This window comes from Oryctolagus cuniculus, chromosome 5 (genome assembly GCF_964237555.1).
Source record: "Oryctolagus cuniculus chromosome 5, mOryCun1.1, whole genome shotgun sequence".
Classification (NCBI taxonomy): Eukaryota; Metazoa; Chordata; class Mammalia; order Lagomorpha; family Leporidae; genus Oryctolagus; species Oryctolagus cuniculus.
Genome location: NC_091436.1, coordinates 132,783,022 through 132,804,410, shown reverse-complemented (window position 1 = coordinate 132,804,410; position 21,389 = coordinate 132,783,022). Strand labels below are relative to the sequence as shown.

General features: G+C 58.5%; 1 protein-coding gene across 3 annotated transcripts in view; it reads right to left on the bottom strand.

Annotated features, from left to right (window-relative positions):
- The window catches only part of CPNE5 (copine 5), an 83,289-nt gene that overhangs the window by 49,994 nt on the left and 11,906 nt on the right, over nt 1–21,389 (bottom strand). For 2 of the 3 annotated variants that reach the window (XM_008262846.4, XM_051854801.2), the window contains exons 2-3: nt 20,475–20,515; nt 19,848–19,894 (exon numbers count right to left, since the gene is read on the bottom strand). In XM_008262846.4, the coding sequence (XP_008261068.1) occupies nt 19,848–19,894; nt 20,475–20,515 (88 nt within the window). Of the gene's footprint in view, nt 1–4,107; nt 4,201–19,847; nt 19,895–20,474; nt 20,516–21,389 lie in introns of those variants that run through there. The other variant, XM_051854802.2, reaches the window with a different exon arrangement.

Below are 21,389 nucleotides of genomic sequence, written 5' to 3'. Positions count from 1 at the left end.
TGATTAGCTGAATGCCACTAAGCTCCCCGATGCCTGCAGGCAAGTCTCTGTCCACCTCTGGGCACCAGAGTCACTGGAAAGACAGACTGCAGGCCACACCCCCGGACGCCCCCAGCCAGCGGTTTAGGGTGCAGCCTCAGAATCTGCATTTTAAAACATCTCCAGGTGCTGCGGAGGCTGCCGGTTTGGGGACCCCAGTTTGAGAACCACTGGACGAGACTGCGATGCACCGGCTCTGAGTTCTCTCTCTGTGCGGGCGGAGTTCCAGGCCAGCCGTTCCGCCCAAGCAGTCCTCGTTTACATCTGCTCAGTGCACTGGATGTCTTGGCACGAGCGTATCTCAGAAAAGAGGTGTGGCAGGGTGGGCATCTGGCGCAGCAGCTAAGATGCCACTCAGGACGCCTACACCCCTAGTGGAGCTCCTGGACTGAGTCCTGGCTCCTCCATTAATTTAATATATTCGAAGGGCAGAGTTACATAGAGAGAAATACAGAGGGATTGAGGGGGGCGGGATTTTCCACCTGCTGGTTCACTCCCCAAATGGCTGCAATGGCCAGGCTGAAGCCAGAAGTTCCTGGTCCCCCACATGGGTGGCAGGGGTCCAAGCACTTGGGCCAGCTTCTGCTGCTTTCCCCCAGGTATATTAGCGGGGAGCTGGATCAGAGGCGGAGCAGCTGGGACTCAAATCGGTGCTCATATGGGATGCTGGTGTTGCAGGCTGCTTAACCTGCTAAGCCACAACACCGGCCCCCTGGTTTCTCCATTTCTGATCCCAGCTTCCGGCTAATGCTCACCCTGGGAGGCTGCAGGCGACAGCTCAAGTGCTTGCATCCCTGCTATCCATATGGGAGACCAGGATGGGGTTCCGGGCTCCTACTTTCAGCCTGGCCCAGGCCTGATTGTTGCAGGCATTTGGGTAGTGAACCAGCAGATGGGAGAACTCTCTGTCTCTCTTACCTCTCTTAATTTATGAAATAAATAGAATAGTGGCCAGCACTGTGGCATAGCAGGGAAAGCCACCACTTGGACACCGCCATCCTGTATGGGCGCCACTTCCTGTCCCAGCCGCTTCACTTTCAATCCGGTTCCCTGACAAAGGCCTGGGAAAGCAGTGGAAGACGGCCCAAGTGCTTCAGCCCCTGCACCTGCGTGGGAGACCCAGAAGAAGCTCCTGGTTCCTGGCTTTGGGCTGGCCAAGCCCCAGCCGTTGTGGCTATCTGGGGAGTGAACCAGTGGATGAACGATTCTCTCTCTCTCCCTCCCTCTCTCTGTAACTCTGACTTTCAAACAAATAAATAAGTCTTAAAAATAAATAAGAAGAAAAAGTAAGGTCCAGTGTGAAACCTCTGTACTTACGGGGGGTGGGGAGTTATTCAGCCTTAAAGGAAAGAAATCCTATGACACTGCTACACCATGGACAAACCTTGGGGCTCTAGGCCAGGCGAAGCAAACTGGTCACCAAGGACAAATTCTGCGTGACTGCACTCAGTGAGCATCTAAGGGAGCCGAGGTCACCAAGGTTGGTTCCCGGGGGCGGGGGCGGGGGCGGGGGCGGGAGGAGGGCTGGAAGGAGGTGGTGCTGTGTGAAGGGGCGGAGCTTCAGTGTTGCAAGAGGAAGGGTGAACCTGCTTCAACTGGTGCTGGGGCGCCTAACACCACCGAGCGGTGCACGCCCACACGGTCACGGTGTCACGTGGTCTTCAGCACGGTGAGAAACAAAGCACACAGCTTCTGTTCCATACGCCCTGTGAAGGCAGGGAGGGGTCCGGAGACTCGAGGCGGAGTCAGGCAGGTGAGAGACAGCTCACGAGGATTGCGACTCCCTCTCTGTAAGCCAGCGTGCTTGTTTCGGCTGGAGGAGTCATTGCCAAAATTACAAATTCATCCTGAGGGTCAGTCTTCCTGCAGCTCTCTGCAGTCCAGGAAAGCACCAGCACAGCACCAGGGTCACCCAGGGCTTCGCCTGTGGTCCCGCGCTACCCTGAACCAGGTTAGAAATGTCCCAGGGCTGTGGCGTAGCAGGTAAAGCCAGCGCCTGCAGTGCCAGCATCCCATATGGCGCCTGTTTGAATCCCGGCTGCTCCTCTTCCTATCCAGCTCTCTGCTATGGCCTGGGAAAGCAGTGGAGGATGGCCCAAGTCCTTAGGCCCCTGCACCCATGTGGGAGACCTGGAAGAAGCTCCTGGCTCCTGGCTTTGGGTCAGTGCTGCTCTGGCCTGTGCGGCCATTTGGGGAGTGAACCAGTAGATGGAGGACCTCTCTCTCTCTCTGCCTCTTTGTAACTCTCTGTAACTGCCTTTCAAATAAATACATCTTTTTTAAAGAAAGAAAGAAAAAAAAATGAGCCAGAGAACTTTCTGCTCAAGGCCATGTGGGGTCACCAAGGGCCTTCTGTCCCTCACCCCTCATCAAGGCACCCCATGCCAGTCAGCCCCGTCCGCTAAGTCCCACCTCCTGCTGCAGGCTGGCTCAGGCCTCTTCACTCTCCCACCTCCACCATGGGCGCAGCCTCCAAGCGCATCGTCTATACAGGCCAATTCCTAGCTCCTGAGGCCTCAGCTCCCAACTCCTCCCTGCGCACCCAGGACCCCCGCCCCTCCTCCCCCTGCACATCTCCAGCATCGCAGCAACTGCCCTTGTCTGCTCACGCAGCAGGACCCAGCCCTTCCTCGTTTCCAAGCTTGGGACCCCCACACACCAGGCTCACAGCCGGGGATGACGGCAGCTCCCGGTTACCGAGCACCTACAGCGGGTCACACTACTACACAATGCCTGTGTAGATTTCCCCACTTTACAGATGAGCAAAAACATGCACAGAGAAGTTAAGCTGCTCATTAAGGGTTACACAGTGGGGCTGGCACTGTGGCATAGTGGGTAAAAGCCACCGCCTGCAGTGCCGGCATCCCATATGGGTACCGGTTCAAGTCCCAGCTGCTCCTCTTCCGATCCAGCTCCCTGCTATGGCCTGGGAAAGCAGTAGAAGATGGCCCAAGTCCTTGGGCCCCTGCACCCACATAGGAGACCCAGAAGAAGCTCCTGGCTCCTGGCTTCGGATCGGTGCAGCTCCAGCCGTTGCAGCCATTTGGAGAGCGAACCAGTGAGCAGATGGAGGACCTCTCTTTGCCTCTGCCTGTCTGTAACTCTACCTTTCAAATAAATAAATAAATATTTTTTAAAAAAAGGGTCACATGGTTAGTAGCTGCTGACTTCCAGGCACAAGCCAGGCACGGGGCTGTGCCCGCTAAGCCGTGTTGCAACGTGGGTTAGAGCGAGACGTCTGCTACTCTGCTCCCTGCTGCCAGTAGCTGCGGCACAGCGGGGAACCCGGGCACGTTGACAGGACCAGCTGGGTGAGGAAATGCATCAAAGGGCCTGTGCCACTTCCTCACGTGCTACCTGTGTGATGCGATCAGAGCCTTTCAGAGTCGCTCTGTCCTACACACTTCCCAGAGGCGGCATCCGCTCTATTCGGTCTCCAATCAGCAGGTTTTAAGCACTTAGCGCACGCCAAGCGGTGTGCCTGGTACCGAGCCACAAAACTAAACAGGACAGCGGGTGAAACAGCACTTGCAACGCCGGCGCCCCACAGTGCAGTATTCAAGTCTCGACCTTGGATGAGGCAACTTTAAAAAATTCATGGAGGAGGCCTGCAGTGACGCAGTGGGTTAAAGCCACCACCTGCAATGCTGGCATCCCATATGGGCACCGGTTTGAGTCCCGGCTGCTCCACCTCCAATCCAACTCCCTGCTACTGTGCCTGGGAAAGCAGCACAGGATGTCCCAAATGCTTGGGCCCCTGCACCCACGTGGGAGACCTTGAAGAAGCTCCTGGCTCCTGGCTTCAGATTGGCACAGCTTCAGCCATTGTGGCTATCTGGGGAGTGAGCCAGCTGATGGAAGACCCCTCTCTCTCTCTGCCTCTGCCTCTCTGTATCTCTGCCTTTCAAATAAATAAATAAATAAATCTTTATACACACACACACACACATCCTTGGAGCGGTGTTAAGCGCCATTGGGGATGCCCCCATCCCATTTCAGAGTGTCTGGTTGAGTCCCTGCTCCTCTGCTTGCATCCAAGTTCCCGTTAATGTGCACCCTGTCACCTACATGAAAGACTTGGATGGAGTTTCTGGATTCAACTTCAGCCAGGAGATCTTCAGCTGGGAGATCTCTCTGTGTCTGCATCTATCTCTCTGTGGCTTTCAAATAAAATGAAAATAAAATTACACACACACATACATATACATATATACCCTTTAACAAATGACTTTTAAAGTTTATTTATTTTCATCTACTTGAAAGGCAGGGTGACAGAGAGAGAAAGGGAGAGACAGAGAGAGATCTTCCATCCACGGGTTCACTCCCCAGATGCTTGCAACAGCCAGGACTGGGCCAGGCTGAAGCCAGGAGCGGGCAGCTCCATTCAGCTTTCCCACATGGGTCGCAGGTACCCAAGTACTGGAGCCATCGTTTACTGCCTTCCGGGATGCATTGGCGGGAAATCTGATAGGATGCAGAGGGGCCAATTCAACCCAAATCTGTGCGTGGAGCCTAAACAACTGTGCTTTATTATTATTTAAGATGCGGAGAGATTCGAATAGAGCTCCTGCTCATAGGTTCCCATCAACGCTGGCCTGGGCCCAAGCCGGGGGCTGGGAACTCCATGCAGGTCTCCCACGTGGGTGGCAGGGACCCAACTACTTGAGCCGTAAGGAGATACCTGCTGCCTCCCAGGATTGGAATTTAGGAGCCTTGAGCTAAAATTGACCCCCAGGGGTGACCCAACTGGAGCCTTAACCATTAACCCAATGCCTGCCCCTGTGCGTTTCGCAGCTGCCCCCGGTGGTTCTAATGCACAGAGGGGCTGACTGAGAACACAGCCTCTGCTAAACGCTAGAGGAGTGGATCAGAGTTAAGTCACCTCATTCAACACTCACAAAAACCTCAGTCCTGCCGGCACCGCGGCTCACTAGGCTAATCCTCTGCCTTGTGGCGCCGGCACACCGGGTTCTAGTCCCGGTCGGGGCACCAGATTCTGTCCCGGTTGCCCCTCTTCCAGGCCAGCTCTCTGCTGTGGCCAGAGAGTGCAGTGGAGGATGGCCCAAGTCCTTGGGCCCTGTACCCCATGGGAGACCAGGAGAAGTACCTGGCTCCTGCCATCGGATCAGCACGGTGCGCCAGCCACAGCGCGCCGGCCACGGCGGCCATTGGAGGGTGAACCAACGGCAAAGGAAGACCTTTCTCTCTGTCTCTCTCTCTCTCACTGTCCACTCTGCCTGTCAAAAAAAAAAAAAAAAAAAAAAAAAAAACCTCAGTCCTTACAAGGGAGGGCACTCAGGGTGGATCAGAGAGGCTAAGTGACTTGCTGGAGGACACACAGCCAGGCAGAGCTAGGATCTAGTCCTCGGAACGTCTAACGCCAAAGCCCGTTACATTTTGACTTGATCTAAGTGCGAGGTGTCATCAGGTACAATGAAAACCAAATGCAGATGCAGTTCAATTCACGCTCATGTCTAGAAGGGCTGCTGCGAGCAAGGCAGTGGGGGGAACCGCTAGATGAATAAGACTCAGTAACTCAATAGCAGTCTTAACAAGATATCACTCTTGGGGCTGGTGCTGTGGCACAGTGGGCTAAGCCTCAACCTGTGGCGCCAGCATCCCATATGGGCGCCGGTTCAAGTCTCGGCTGTTCCACTTCCAAATCCAGCTCTCTGCTGTGGCCTGAGAAAAGTAGCAGAAGATGGCCCAAGTGCTTGAGCCCTTGTATCCATGTGGGAGACCGGGAAGAAGCTCCTGGTTTCGGATCGGCCCAGCTCTGGCCATTGCAGTCATCTGGGGAGTGAACCAGTGGATGGAAAATCTTTCTCTCTCTTCCTCTCTCTCTGTAACTCTGCCTCTCAAATAAATAAATCTTAAAAACAAAACAAGTTACCACTTTTACTGCAAAAGAGTTCCTGCATTCTCTGGTTCTCCGATTCTTAATGCTGCCTGTCTTCAGACAAAAGGAAAATGTCTCCTAACGGCCTTCCTGCCTGCCGACTGCCCCAGGTAGGTGGGAGAGTCCTGCCTTCCACTGCCTTCCCCTCCAACCCCCTCCCCCCCACCGCAGGATTCCAGCCCCCCCCCACCGCAGGATTCCAGCCCCCCCCACCCCACCGAAGGATTCCAGCCCCCCCAGGGTTCCAGCCCCCCCACCAGGATTCCAGCACCCCCAGCCTGCAGCGGAGCGCTCTCCTGCCGGGGCTCCCCCTGCCCCACTCCCAGCACAGGTTCCAAGGAAAACACTCATTAGGATGACAGCGCTGCTTTTCACATGGCACTGAAGGCTGCCACAGAGGGGAATTCCCTGGAGACCGGCTCGGCTCTGCCGGAGGAGAAAATGGAGTTCCCCTGGAAACAGGGCGGCGAGGGGCTCTGAGGGCCCCCCCCGCCCCCCCCGAGGATCTCCCAGGCCTGGGTGGGGCTGGGCAGAGGTAATTAACACAGGCCCATCACAGACAGCCGTGAAACCCTCACCCTCAGCACTGGGCACTGGCCGCAGATGTTTTATGGCCTTCATTACTCCAACTAATAACAAAGGGAGAGAAATGCTAACACTGGGATTTTTCAAATCCAGGGAGCCACAGGTCCATTAATGACGGCAGGGACACAACTGAACTGATGTAAAAATAATAATAATAATAATCAACTTGGCCACTGTGTTTCATTCCACGCAAAATTAGAGTTTTCAAGCTGCGAGGGACTTGGCTAGATGAGGCTCAGCACCCAGCTGTGGGAACCACGCAAGGGGAGATTCAGCTTGGGGCAGGGAGAGGCAAGGGGGCGTTAACCCCTCACCACCCACAGCCCGGAGCCCAGCCAGCTCCCTGGAGGGGCTGCCCTCGCTTCCTGTCCGAGCTGCACCCCTCTGCCCACGCTCTGGGGGTTGGGGCTGTGGGTGCGGGCTGCACCTTGCTCAGGCTGCGATGAACAAAAACCCAGGGAGCCCAGAGATCTGCGCCAGGGGAGTCCCGAGGAGTATCGGAGAAGGTGGGCGATCAGGGAGGTGATGGGGGCCTCCCTGGCCCCAGAGGCTGGGACGGGCACAGAGGAGGAGGGAGCCTAGGACGCCAGATGGTCACCCCTTGCGAGGCTGCTTCTTGCCCCTGGCAAAGCAGCCCAGTGGAAACCGCTAGTGACAGAGCACAGAAGATGCTCCCCAGGGCTCCCGAGACCTCTGTGACTAAGCCCCCTGAATATCAATTAAGTAGCATTAATCACAAATATCGTCAGCTGCAACAAGACCCTCAGAGGGGTGGCAGGCTGGAGACGCCGCTGGCGAGGGAATTAAGCAGCTCCCAGAGGCTCCGCAACAGACAAAAACTGGGCTGCGTGGCAGGTGGGCTGCAGGACCCCAGCAGGGCTGGCGCTGGGAAGTGGGATCAGGCGAGCAGGACCCTGCTGCCCCGCATCCAGCTAGGAGGTCAGGGGAGGGCTCATCTCAGTGAAGACAGGGGCCTCCCGACCCAGGGGGAGCGCCACGGGGACTGCAGGGGGTCTGAGCCCCCACCTGCCCAGTGCCGATCTGCACCCCTCTCCACACCGGGTGATGTGTCCCTTCCAACAGCATTTCCTGGTGCCTGTGCTGGTGGCTCCCAGTTGTGTTGGACAGATGGGCGATGGGAGGAGAGGGAAGCTGGGGCCAGCTTGGGCACCACGGTTCCGAAAGGGCCGCTCCCTCCACGCTGCAGCCCTGCCTGGCGCCTGCGCCTGCCCACCACAGCGTGGATACCGGTCCCTGGTGCTGCACCGGCCCCCGTGGGTCTCCTCAACCTTCTCCCGGAACGTGGGCAGACATCTCCTCACTCCATCTCTCCAGCCCCACCACCCGAGCAGAAGGCTCTCTCCCGGGGACCCTGCCGGAAGCCGTTTCTCACAGACGCATTCACACGCGCAATTTCCAACTGAACAGAAGCCTGGAAGAGTCCCTGCCCCCACCCCGTTCTGCTCAGGGCCCCTGCGCAACACTCAGGTCCCCAGGAAAGTGCGGGACTCCCATTCCTGCAGGGACAGCCCTGGGGGGGGGCAGGTCTCAGCGCTGATGTCTCACCCCAACCCCCCCCCCCAGCCTCCTCCACTTCCGTGTCCAGGGGAGGGCCAGGTAGGGGAGGCCCACTGCTAAATTCGGGTCAGGGTTTGCAGCTCCTAACCTGCGCTTTCAGTGGCTTTGTGCCACCCAGCGATGGGGCGCAAACGTCTCTGGACGCGTCTGCATTTTCTGGGGGAGGGAGCCACGGCTTCCAGCAGTCCCTCAGAGAGCAGCGTGTTTCCAGAAAGCTCTAAAAGCCGCCGGCTCCAGCTTTGAAGGCTGATCACAGGGTTTCCCGCGGAAACCAGCGGAGCAAAGCGGTTACCAGAGCAGAGTCTGGGGCCGAGCCTGCGGGCCTCTCACCCTGCGACTCCCACCGCGTCCCAGTTCCCTCTCATAAGTGGGAATGACCATGGAGCCACACCTCAGAGGGTTGTTGGAGGATGTGAGGACTGGATTTACACAAAATGTATAAATGGTGTGCCTGGGGGGGCCACGATTCCCTGCAGATACCCAAATCTGCAGTCACTCAAGTCCCTGATGTAAAATGGCACAGCAGGCATGGGCATCTGGCCTGGAGCTTAAGATCCCACTTGAGGGGCCAGTGCTGTGGCGTAGCGGGTAAAGCCGCCGCCTGCAGTGCCAGCATCCCGTATGGGTGCCAGTTTGAGTCCCAGCTCCTCCACTTCTGATCCGGCTCTCTGCTATGGCCTGGGAAAGCAGTAGAAGATGGCCCAAGTCCTTGGGCCCCTGCACCCACGTGGGAGGCCTGGAAGAGGCTGCTGGTTCCTGGCTTCAGATCGGCACAGCTCTGGCCGTTGCGGCCATTTGGGGAGTGAACTAGAGGATGGAAGACTTTTTTCTCTCTCTGCTTCTCCCTCTCTCTCTGTGCAACTCTGATATTCAAATAAATAAATCTTTAAAAAATAAAATCCCGCTTGAGACGCCTGCACCCCCTGCACCCCATGGGGAGTGCCTTTGAGCCCTGGTTCTGCTCCCAGTTCTGGCTAACGCGCACCCTGGGAGGCAGCAGGTGACGGCTCAAGTGCTTGAGTCTCTGCCACCCACGTGGGAGACCGGGATGGGGTTTCCTGGCTCTGGCTCCAGCCTGGCCCAGTCCTGGATGTGACAGGCGTTTGGGGAATGAACCAGCGATGGGAGCCATCTGTATGTCCATCTGTCTCTGCCTCTCAAACACATTAAATCAATGAATATTTTCAGTGGCGTCGTTATCCGTACATAACCCACACCCGTCCTCTGGTCACTTCCAACCATCTCCGGATGACTTATGGCACTTAATACACTGTGCGTGCTATGTAAATAGTTGCAATAATACTGTATTGTTTAGGGAATAACGAGAAGGGGAAATGTCAGCAGGTTCAATGCAGATGCAATCTTTTTTTTTTCCCAAATCTTTTCCAGCTCTGGATGGTGGAATTTGCAGAGGCAGAACCCATGGACACGGGGGCTGCTGACTGTACTTAGAAGAGAGCCTGGGACATAAAATGTGTTAATGATTCCACAGTCCGGTTATTCCCGGTCCCTGCTCATCTTCCACGCCAGGGTGGTCTCTGTCCTCCATCTGCAGGGCCTCCTGGTGCTTGCGACCCCTGAAAGCCCCTTCTTTGACTGTTTCTCTCCATCCATCTTCCGTACCCAGGGTGAGGCTGAGGGGGGAGCCATCTCTGTGCTTCTACAAAGCAGCGGCTCCACGGAGACCCAGCCCTGTCCTCCCTGCACATCCCCAGTGCCCTGGGCCGCAGCTAGAAGCCTGGACCTCGAGGCAAGGAGGCCGCTGGGTGAGGGCGGGGGCGGGCTGGCCACCCAGTGCCGCCAATGCAAGCATAGGCCGACTGAGGCGCCGGGCCAGGCAGCCTGGGGAAGAGGCGCTCTCTGTGGCTTCCAGATTTCTGTGACGTGGGCCCCTTCCTCCTCCTCGCAGCCCACCTGCCGGGCAGCAACAGTGTCTGGGGGACATCTCCCACCACCTGGGTCAGATCCCCACAAATGCCCACGGCCCGGGGGGCACGGGCACCAGAGCCAGGCCATGAGCCCAGGCCCACTCCCAGCCAGGGCCCTGTGGCTTGTGATCCAGGGGATGGACTGCCTAAAGTCTCAGGGGGGCACGCCCACATCACCGACATGGGGCAAAGGGAGCAGGCAGGAAGCACCTCCCAGCGTGTGCTGCAGAGCCGGGCTTCCGGACTGATCATGATCGCACCAGACACTGCCCGCCACACATCAATTCACGTAGTGCTATTATTATCCCCATTTTATAAACAAGTGACCCAAGAGAAAGCTCAGAGAGGCTGAGAGACTTGTCCAAGATCACACAGCTAGTGCGACGCACAGGATCTGAACCCAGGTAGCTGCCCATCAGCGAGAGTGGAGGAAACTGGGATATCTGTCAAGCCAGCCTCCCTTCCTGTGGGTCTCCGACCCCCGGCCCAAGCTCTCAACGCTTCCAGTTCCTCCGTCTCTTCTCCCTGCTCTTCTTCCACGTCTGGGTGGTTGCACAGGTCAGGTGCCACAGGCGACGTGGCCCTGACCTAGGCCTCTGCCGCCCCCCTGCCCCGCCCCCAAGGCCCTGGACCCCCTGGCTTTGGAGCTGCTTGATGAAGCAGTGAGAATACAGAGGCAGGCAGGGCCAGGTCACCCGGCTACTCAGGCCCCAGAGAGCGCCCCCCCTCAACTTCTCCCAGAAGTCTGGCGACGCCCCCTCTGGCTCAGGTGTCTGTCTTCCATCAGGTCCTCCTCCCCTGCCTTGCACTGTGTATCGGGACTGCTCATCTTCAAATCATTTCTGCACACCCCTGAGCGTGCTCCAGCCCCCTGGGGATCTAGCTGTACAAGCGGCCAGAGGGGCTCTCCCAGGAGCACCCCGCGGCCGGCACTGCAGCCCCCTGGCCGGGCAACGCACGGCTGGCCCTCCCTGAGCCTGCGCACTTGGGCAGCCCTTGCCATCTGACAACTACAGCTGCAGGGAGCTCCAGAGACACCCCAGCCCCAGAGCTCCCTGCCAGGCCCACATTGGCGCCATTTGGTGTGGGCAGCTCCTCCCTGGGGCCCCTCTCCTGACAGCTGCATCAGGAGGTCCCCTGCCCACTCTCATTGTCCCCCTGGAAGGTACCAGAACTGACCCCGCCCCTGACAACACAGTGAGGCAAACCAGGCGCAGGGGCGAGAAGTGGCATGCCCGAGGTCCAGCAGGTGGAGCCCTGGCGGCTGCGCTGGGTTTCTTGGGCCTGCTGCCCCCTGCTTTGGAAAGGCCCCTGGGTGCGGAATGGCTGGGGTGTGGACACGGAAGCCACTGGGCCCTCGGGGGCCTGGCCACAGCAGGATCCCTCTCTAGCCGCAGAGGCCAGCAGCCGCCTGTGAAATTTTACCAAGCTCCTAATGAAAGACTTCCCTGCCAAACAGCCTGGTTCCTAATTAGCCATTGTGCCAGATAATCTGTTAAATAGTCCGGGCTCCTGGGGGAATGGCCCTTTCACCAGGGAGCCTGACTGCCAAGCTGTGGGCAAAGCTCTCTGCACCCTGCCCCGGCCCCATCCCCACCACCCCCCAAACCCAGGGTTCAGCTGCAGAGGAAGGGCGGGGCCTGAGTAAGCCCCACCTCAAAGGCTGTTGAGGGAGGCGCCCCAGGGACACATCCCCCAGGTCACCCCAAGGTGTCTACTGCTCCCACCAAATGCCATTAGGATGTCTGAAAGAACAGTGGTTCCTTCCTCCATTCCAGGCTTCTCGCTTTGGGCTTCTCATAAAAAGAGCCATTAGGAGATTTTCCGTGAATTAACTCATTGAATCCTCCCAGCAGGTCCCTGAGCCTAAGCACTTGCCCCAAACCGCCCTGCCGGGCAGGAGGCCAACAACTGCAGGCCCGTGTCAGGGCTTGGCTACAGAGCCCACACTCCCAGCATCTCAGCCACAGCTGCACGGCCGCCTGGACGCCGACCCCGAACAGCAAACCTTGCTCAGCCACCGGGGTCTGCCTTAGAGCCTCGGCCCCGCTACAAGGCAGACGCCTCTCTTCACAGGACACCCGAGGCTCATGTCTGATGTACCATGCAGAAATAAGGAACACCTCCTGGCTGGAGGGGGAGGGGAGGGGGCCGTGCAGAATCCCAGACCGCCCCTGGGATACCACCATGAAGATCTGTGGCTAGCAAAGCCCACCCTGACCATCAGGGAGCAGTGGTTAAGACACTGCATCCCATAGGGGAGGGGGGCCTGGGTGTGGGTCCCGGCTCCATTCTTGATTCCAGCTCCCTGCTAATGCGCACCGTGGGAGGCAGCAGGTGGATGGCTCAAGTGGTTGGGCCCCTGCCACCCATGTGGGAGACCCAGATGGAGTTCCAGGCTCCTGGTTTCAGCCTGGACTGCCCTGGCTGTCCAGGGCATTTGGGGAGAGAACCGGCAGATGGACGATTTCTCTGTAACTCTCTCTCCCCTGCCCCAAATAATTATAAGATAAATAAATAAATTTTAAAATTAAATTCTTCACTTTAAGACTGTGAGTGGGTGCTCACAGACCTGTGTGGTCCCCAAAGTAAAGCTTTAGTGCTGAATGCCTACTCCCGAGGAGGGAGAGCGAGGGTGCCGAAAACTCAGATGGGTGATGGGAGCGAAGACCACTAGCGGCTTCCCCAAAGGACCCAAGGCTCAGGATGGACTCTGCAGAGGGAGACGCCTCCCTCCAGAAAGGGGAGGGGTCTGGGGGGCCGTCACTGTGACAAAGTGGGTAAAGCTGCCGCCTGCAGTGCCAGCATCCCATATGGGTGCCGGTCTGAGTCCCTGCTGCTCCACTCCCAACCAGCTCTCTGCTATGGTCTGAGAAAGCAGTAGAGGGTGGTCCAAATCTTTGGGCCCCTGCATTCGCGTGGGAGACCCAGAAGCAGCTCCTGGTTCCTGGCTCCTGGCTTCAGATCGGCACAGCTCAGGGCGTTGCAGCCATCTGGGGAGTGAACCAGTGGATGGAAGACATCTCTCTCTCTCTCTCTCTCTCTCTACCTCTCTCTACCTCTCTGTAGCTCTGCATTTCAAATAAATAAATAAATCTTTTAAAAATTATTAAAAAGAAAAGAGATGGCCTGGAGTGGGCGCTGTGCCACTCAGGATGGGCCGCCGCCTGAAATACCCTCATCCCATATTGGAGCGCCGCTTCCAGTCCCGGCTGCTCTGCTTCCGATCCAGCTCCCGGCTCATGCGCCTAGGTAGGCAGCGAATGACGGCTCAAGTGCCTGGGCCCCTGCACCCATGTGGGAGACCCTGATGGAGTTCCTGGATCCGGGCTTTGGCCTGGCCCAGCCCTGGCTATTGGAGGTATTTGTGGAGTGAAGATCGGTGTGTATGTGTGTGTTGTTCTACCTTCCAAGTGAGTTAATAACGCCAAGCCCCAGCCCGCCACGGAGAAGACTTCTGAAAGAAGTCTGTCTCCTGCTTTATGTGGCTGTTTCTTTCCATCCTTCTATAGAGGTCGACTCAACATAACAGGGCAAAGTCTCGGGTGGGTCATCGGGGACCCCAATACGAGCTCCAGGTCTGGCAGACAGAGGGTCAACTCAAACTGAATCTCCTGGCACTGGGCAAGGTGCACACCCACTGTCCTTGCCCACGGCCATCGCGTCCCAGGACCTCCTCAGGATGGCAACTGTCTGCCTGCTTCTGCCCCTCCCCCTGCAGTCCCCCCTGCATCCCGTGGCCGTGCTGCCCTCCCGCAGGTTCCCGATCTCTCCCCTGCTCAGAACCTTCGAGTCACTTCCCAGCACTCTTAGGGCAGGATCTCAACTCCTTACAAGGCCTACGAAGCCCCACGGGATCTGGCTCTGCTGACTTCCACATCTTCATCACCCACACAACTCAAACTCCATTGGCCTTCTTGTCTGTTACATTGAAGGGAGCTTGTTCCCACCTCAGGGCCTTTGCACTTGCTACTCCCTCTGCCTGGGACATCCTCCCCTAAGGCTCACGCATTGCACTGCTCAGGACTCGGCTGCAGTGTTTCTGGGGTTGGTTGAGTTCCCAGGGTCTGCAAGGGGGGCCATTCCCACATGGACGGAGTGCCCAGGTGCCCGAGCTGGGCAATGACCAGGCGTTTTCCCAGTGATCCTTTAGTCAGTCCTCCCAAGGTCTCTCAGCCCCAGGTTACAGATGAGTAAGCTGAGATTGCAGGAGAGAAATCCCTCACCAGGCCACAGAGACGGTAAGCATCAGAGCTGGGTGAGGACATCCGAGGCCAGGGCGCCATCTGACAAAGCATTTGAGCATTATTCGTGATGTCCTTAGCGAGCAGATGGGGAGCTCGTATGAGCGTGAAATGGATTATGACCAAGTGATGGAGAACCCAGGAGGCTGAACAGGCTCCCACAGGTCAGTGTAATGGGGACCACAGCACCCCAGCCCATTAACCACTCACTCCTCATCACCTGCCCAGAGGACGACGGCGGCAGCGGCAGCACCAGGAGGCAGAATCAAGATGCAGAAAGCTCAGCCGGAAATGACCGTGACCTTCACAAACCGGAACAACGGAACGAATCCAACGGATGACACGCAGTGGGGATCACTTACGTCACACGTGCAGTCGCACATGGCCCAGTCTGAGCTGGAGAAATCCTGTTTGGACAGGATCTCAGGTGAAAGACGCGGGAGTCTTCACACACAATAGAAAGAAAGCACACCTGCCCCAAAGCTCAGTGGGACACCAGACGGTGCTGCTGGAGGTCTGACCCTCACAGGCAGCTGGCGCGCACAGACTGCGAGGGCGCCGGCCCAGGACGCTGCGGGCTGGAGAAGTGGATGCGGCGCAGCACACACCTTGGAAGGCAGGTGCTCCAGCGGAAGAGCCAGGCTGCTCAGGGTCCGGAACAGTCACATAAAGAGCCTCGTGGCGCAGGTGTTGGTGCGGCAGCGAAGACACCAGTTAAGACTCCCATGTACTGGAGACTGGGACTCCATACCTGTCCCTGGCTCCTGACTCCAGCTTCCCACTAATACAGACCCCGCGGGGCAGCAGTCACCGTGCGTCCAACTGGGTTTCTGCCATCCACGTGGGAAACCTGGATTGAGTTCCTGACTCCTGGCTTCTGCCTAACTTAGCCCCGCGTTGGCCACTACGGGGCATCCAGGCAATGAACCAGGAGATGGGGGAGCTCTGATTGTCTCTCTGATTCTAAATAAGTAAATAAATACCTCCTTGATAGGGTTGTTGTGAGGATGAAATGAGCTAGCACACTACAAGCGCTCAGAACAGTACCTTGCACACGAACGTTATATGAGTGGTGTTGTGATCAGCGTATCCTGTCGTCACCTCCTGGACTGAAAGCCAGCTCCTGTGATTGTGCACAGTGTCCGGTCCCTCTGCCTCCCCAGCGCTCCCCCTGTGCCCACAGTAGCTATCTGCTACCACCAGAGTGCTGTGTCCTCCAAAACTCATGCTAAGACCCTCATGCCCGGGTCAGGGTATCTGCTCCAGGCCTCTGGGAAGTAACGAGGTCACAAGGACGAGGCCCTTACAAAGAGGCCCAGGGCGGATGGTTCACCCCTCCCATCATGCGCAGGTGCAGTGCGAGGGGCAAGGCCCTCACCAGGCACCAAAGCTGCTGGTGCCCGGATCCTGGGCTTCCCAGGTTCCAGATCTGGAGAAAACACATTTCTGTTGTTTATCAGACACTCCGATTAAAGCAGCCTGAGCAGACTAAGACGCTCGCTGGGTCAAGATCACGTGCAGGTGCATCTCAGATCCTGTACTCCTGGGAAGAGCATTCTAAACGTTTAGAGATGAACCGTTGTTCCCGGTGGGCGGTAAAATGTTAAAACAGGCTGAGGTTGCCCAGAAACAGGCTGAGCGAGCAGGGCCGTGGGGATGTGGGGGCGTGGGGGCTGGGGCCACGTGTGCCGCAGAGCCATCAACCAGGCACCCCACAAGAAGGGTTCCCATGCCCTCCTTCCAAGGGACCCTCTGCTGGCGAGGGAGGGGCGGGGGGGGGCACGGTTCACCAGCCCTGACTTTCAAATGGGGAACCAAGAGGGTCTCCCCACGGTGTGCGTTTCTCTGTCCAGCAAATGTGTCTCGGGGGCTCTTCCTGCCTGGCCAGCCCGCCTTTCCCAGGATGTGCAAAAGCCCCGGCAGGCCCTGATGCAAATAGCGCTCGATTTTCTGGGCTAAAATTATATCTTGAGTCAATTTTCATAAAATGTGGTGACAGATTTAGGTGCTGGGAAGATGAAGCTTTCTCAGAAGGCACAGAAATGACCCAAACAGTTAAAATCAGCTGCAACCGGGCAGCCGGAGGCCACGAGAGCAGCTTTCATCCTGGCTGGGATCGGGGAACTGGCTCACCTGCCGCCTGCTGCAAACCCCACGCCTGGGCCCCGCCCGCAGAAACCGCCGGGGCTGGCACTGCCCCCAGCCCCCACCCCCGTCACAGGATCATTATCGCCCGGCCAGGATTCTGGTAACCAAGAGGCAGGCTGCTCCCGAGGGGCAGTGGACCAGCAGGTGGAGGGGCGGGCTCTGGCTGCCTTTTACTGGCAAGGCCGGCTGCGCTCCCAGGGGCAGTTCCAAAGAGCTGCTGGATCCGGGTTCGTCTATAGATTCTCCGTTCCTGATACTCTCCTATGCAGGTCACAAAGGAGCAGGCAAGGAAACAGGCCCTCCTTCCACTCCCGACCTGTGTAAGTGCATCTTCCAGAAATAACTCTCAGCTCTGCTACCGTCACCCCTGGAGTCAGGCCCCGGGCCTGGTCATCTCTGGGAAGGGAGGTCAGCCTCCTCGGCCTCTCGGGATGCTCACCGCTGTCCTTGCTGACACCCAGCAGCTCCCTTAGGCGGCCCCTCCCTGTACCTTTCCCACACGGGAGCCGCCCTCACCTACACACTGCTCTGTGCCGGGCGGCTGACCCGACTGGAGGGCTCCTGGTGAGGTTCCGCCGACGGGAGCCCCAGCCAGAGATCAGGGGAGTGAAAGAGAGTGAGGCTGCCTGCTCTGGGGGCTCCTGATCCTACCTGGAAGCCCTTTTTGGGATTCTAGAAGCTCCCCCTTACATGCCTGAGCCTGGAGCAGTCATGGTTCCCCACTGCTGCCACCCCACAGTTCACCACTTCTCACTGGTTTCCTTGAACATGCAACCACGCGGGACCCGGCCTCCCTCAGTGCCCTTGCTATGCCACCGGTTTTGTGACGGTACCGGGTGCTGTGCCTCCTGGCTTCGATGACACCCAGCTGGCCTCGGCTTCCACAGGTGCACACCCCTCACTGTGCAGGAGCCCAGCACCCTGATTCTGTAAGCGAGGCAGGCCTGCTCCTCTCTGTGGATCAGGAGGCTGAGCCGCAGGACCCCTACCATCCCTTCTCACTCCCCTCCGGCTCCACATGCACCCCTCAGCCAGACGCCTTGTGTTTAGGTTCAGACATGGCTTTAACAAGCCACAGGACCCGCCACAATGTGCTTGGTGGTGCAGCGGGCTAAGCCACCGCCTTCGATGCTGACATCCCTTCTGGAACTCCGGTTCAGGTCTCGGCTGCCCTGCTTCCCACCCAGTCCCCTGCTCTGTGCCTGGGAAAGCAGCAGACGATGGCCTGAGTCCTTGCGCCCCTGCCACCCACATGGGAGACCTGCATGGAGTTCCTGGCTCCCGGCTTTGGCCTGGCCCAGCCCCGGCTGTTGGGGCCATTTAGGGAGTGAACCAGTGGATGGAAGATTCTCTCTGTCTCTCAGTCACTGCCTTCCAAATAAATAAATAAATCATTTTTTAGAAGACGAGGCACGCTGGCTGTGCATTCCCTCCCCTGAACTGTCATTTCAGTCCCTCTGTACTCCCCTGCTCCTGCTGTTGGGGTCCCGCACACCCCTGCAGGCTGCGACCCCCTAGTTCCAGCTCATGCTTTACCCCTCTTTTCCCCAGCCCCTGGTACATGCCCGGCACCCCACAGACCCTACCGCTGGGAATACCGGCTGAGGCCAGTGGGGTACAATGCCCGGCACTCCCCAAGTCACAGCAAGGACCCAGCACCAGGACCTCCGCTTCCTTGCTTCACGCCCACCATGGGCCAGCAAGGTCCCCGCGTCACCAGTATGGGAACAGGCATTGAGGGGTTGAGCAGCTTGCTCCAGGGCCCACATCTGGCTGGGCCAGGGCCAGGAGTGAGGCATAGGTGTGTGCAACAGCGCCCCGGCCACTCTCTTCCCCTCCGCTGCGCCCTGGGAGAGCGTGGGCCACCCAGATGCAACTCAGCCCGCTGAGGACCCTGAGCCAATGGGAGACAAATCTCAATCACAGAACGCAATGAATGCTTTCCTCACCAAATCACGGGGCATCAGCACAGCCCTGGGTTCTAGGCAGCCCGGGCCGAAGGCCTCAGAAGTCATCGGTGCACGCGAGCAGACTGCACGGTTCCTCGCAAGTCCCCAGGGAGCCCCCATACGGTCTCTGTCCAGAGCCCACAAGCCTCCGAGCCGGGTGTGGGTGGGGAAGGGCATGGGGTGCGGCCTCAGCCTCGCTCATTCTTGTCCCCTTCGGCCCATGCTTGTGCCTCCTCGGATCACCAGGAAGGCAGCCTGCACTCAGAGGCACCGGAAGCTCCCCCAGGAGCCCAGCCCCTCCCATCCCAACCCAGGGCCCCCTTCCCCCTCTGCACCTGGAAACCGTCTCCCCGGGGGCTAAGTGAGAGGGGAGTGAGGCAGAGGTGGGGACGAGACCACTCAGCTCATCCTTGGCAGCCTCTGGAGGCCCCGCCCCCTTCCCTAGTGCAGCCCTTTAGCAACCGTTTATTGAGCACCTTCTGTGGCCTGATGCTGTTCTAGATGCTCAACGCGGCCCAGGGACTAAAGGAGACGGCCGTGATCACCGAGAGCATCGTGTAAGCGGAGCTCAGTACACAGTGGAAGGTGGTCAAACACAGGAGTCGGGAAGGGAAGTAAGAAGTGTGGAGAGGCTGACATATTAGATGGGGTGGCCGGGGAAAGCTGCCGGGGGGTGGGAGGCAGAGAAGAGCATTTGGGAAGAAGGAACAGCACGTGCAAGGCCCCAGGGTGGGGGGGAGGGGGCCCTGTGTGGCAGGAATGGAGGCGGATGGCACAGAACCCTGGGAGATAAGGCCAGCCTGGGGCAGGCAGTCAGATCGGGGCCAGGGCCAGGCGGGCCATCGCGGGGACAAGAGGGAAGCCACTGGGCAGCTCTCAGCAGAGGGACAGAGTACAGCTCGGGTTTCACAGGAGCCCTCTGGCTGCAGCGTAGGGGACAGACTGGTGGTGTCTGGTGGGGGGGGGGGACACCATTCACCTCCTGAAGCATCTGTGACGCAGTCAGCTCTCTCAGCCCAGACCCCACCACAAGGGACACGGGCAGCGGGGTCAGGTAGCGCCAGGGAGACCAGACTGCACAAGAGGGTGGTGGTGGGGCTTGGCGCCAGGCCGGGCAGTCATGAGCCCCCCAAGGCTGCTGGGCAGGGGCCTTACCTAACTGCGCCATGCTCATGTTAGCTAGCAACCAGGGGTGGGAAGCCTGCAAGGTGTTGAGGCAACCAGGCAGGATGGTTGTGACGGGCTTGGACCCCCACCTCCCCGCCGTCTCCCGCTCACTTGGGGGCTCCCTGAGGGTGGGAGCACGCACTCCGTCTTCAGTCTCCTCCTGCAGCTGCCAGGACAAGACTCCACCCCCTGCACGTCTCTCCAGCCTGCCTTGGGCCGCTCCAGAATCTGTCCAGAGTTAGGGAGGGGCAGACGGACAGGCAGCCAGGGACACGGTGGCACTTCCGGGCCGGGTGGGGGCTACACCTACCTCCCGCCACTGCTTGTTTTCCATCCCTTGAGTATACATGACGCACACTGGAGGGAGAAGAAAAACACGGGTTAACGGCCCAGGCCCACCGGAAGCTGGGGACGGGCTAGAGAGGGCCTGGCTGGGCAGGTGACTGGGACACTCCAGCGCGGGTCGCACTGTCGGGTCTGGGAAGGGGGTGGGGTCTTGGGGAGTAGTGTAAGAGTCTGGCCCCCAAGCTTGGACCATAACCCCACAACTGGTCCTGGATGCACTAGTTCGCAGGGGCCAGCTTGGAGCTGATGGGGAAACTGAGGCATGGAGGAAGCCAGAGGCCTGCCTGGCCCTGGCCGCACACTGCTCAGGGCAGGAGCCCTAGACAGCCATGTCTGTGCGCCCACCAGGCCACAGCTGATCTCTTAGGTGTACTGGCTCCCCTGGCCTGAGACCATCGGCACCCCAGACACCCTGCCCTCCCCCTACAGGCTCTGCTGTGTTGGGGCTTCACAAGAATGGGGGCTGCAGAGGGCCCACGCTCCCATGTCTCTTTCTGCAGACCCGGCTGGTGAAACCTTAACCCCGAGGCACAGCAGCACTCGGCCTGGCTCAAGCCCTCGCTGCTGGGATTACTGTCAGGGCAGGACTTACGTGGGTCAGACTTGGAAAACATGTCTTTGTCCAAGAGGCTCCTGCAAGAGGGGGAGACAGGCATTAGAGGCTGGAGGGGAGGAACTGGCTGGGCAGAGGCAGGCGGCCCCTGGCCTGGCCTCGGGCACAACAGGAAGAGAAAGGCTTTTTCTGGGGACTTCCATTAAGCTCCAAAACGAGCAGATCCCTGGTTGGGTCCTGGAGCCCTTCGGCCTCACTCCTACCCTCAAGGTCTGTGGCCCTCCCCACGTGGTACACACTGTGTGGGTAGCCCGGTGTCCAGTATCCCACAGCTGCTCATTCTCGGGCCAAATCCTGGTATGCCTGGTGTTTTAGACTCTTCCTTTTAGCATTGTCTCTCAACAGACAAAAACAAAACAAAACAAAAACAAACAAAAAAAAAAAAACAAAAAAAGACAAGACCCCCGCCCCCCTGCAAAAAGGAAATCCAGCAATCAAAGCTTTCTCCCAGGCTCTGCTCGCAGCCAGTGTACTGCATCCTCTCGTTGGTGGATTAATTGCACCTCCCACGGGACACCAGGGTCCTTCTGTGGTCAAGGCCAGGGCCAGCACTTGACCCTGATAAGCAGACGGGAAAGCCCAATATCAAGATTACGCTGGGGACAGAAAGGGCTCTGGACAGGTGCGCAGCCCCTCCCAGCTGGGCCTCAGCGCCAGGTCAGGCTGTGCCCTATGGGCACCACACACAGTGGGTCCCCGTCCTCACTCCAGCAGCTGAGGCTTGGGGAGCCAGCCCAGGCAGGCTGCGCCCCTCGGGCCTGGGGTCCCTCACTGCACGGGGATCCGATGCCCAGGGCTCAGAAGTGACTCCGCCTCTCTGGGCCGCTGTTTGCACAAGCCTTGAAAGTGGAGGATGCCTGCCGGGTCCTCAGCCCACGGCGTCCTGCTCACACC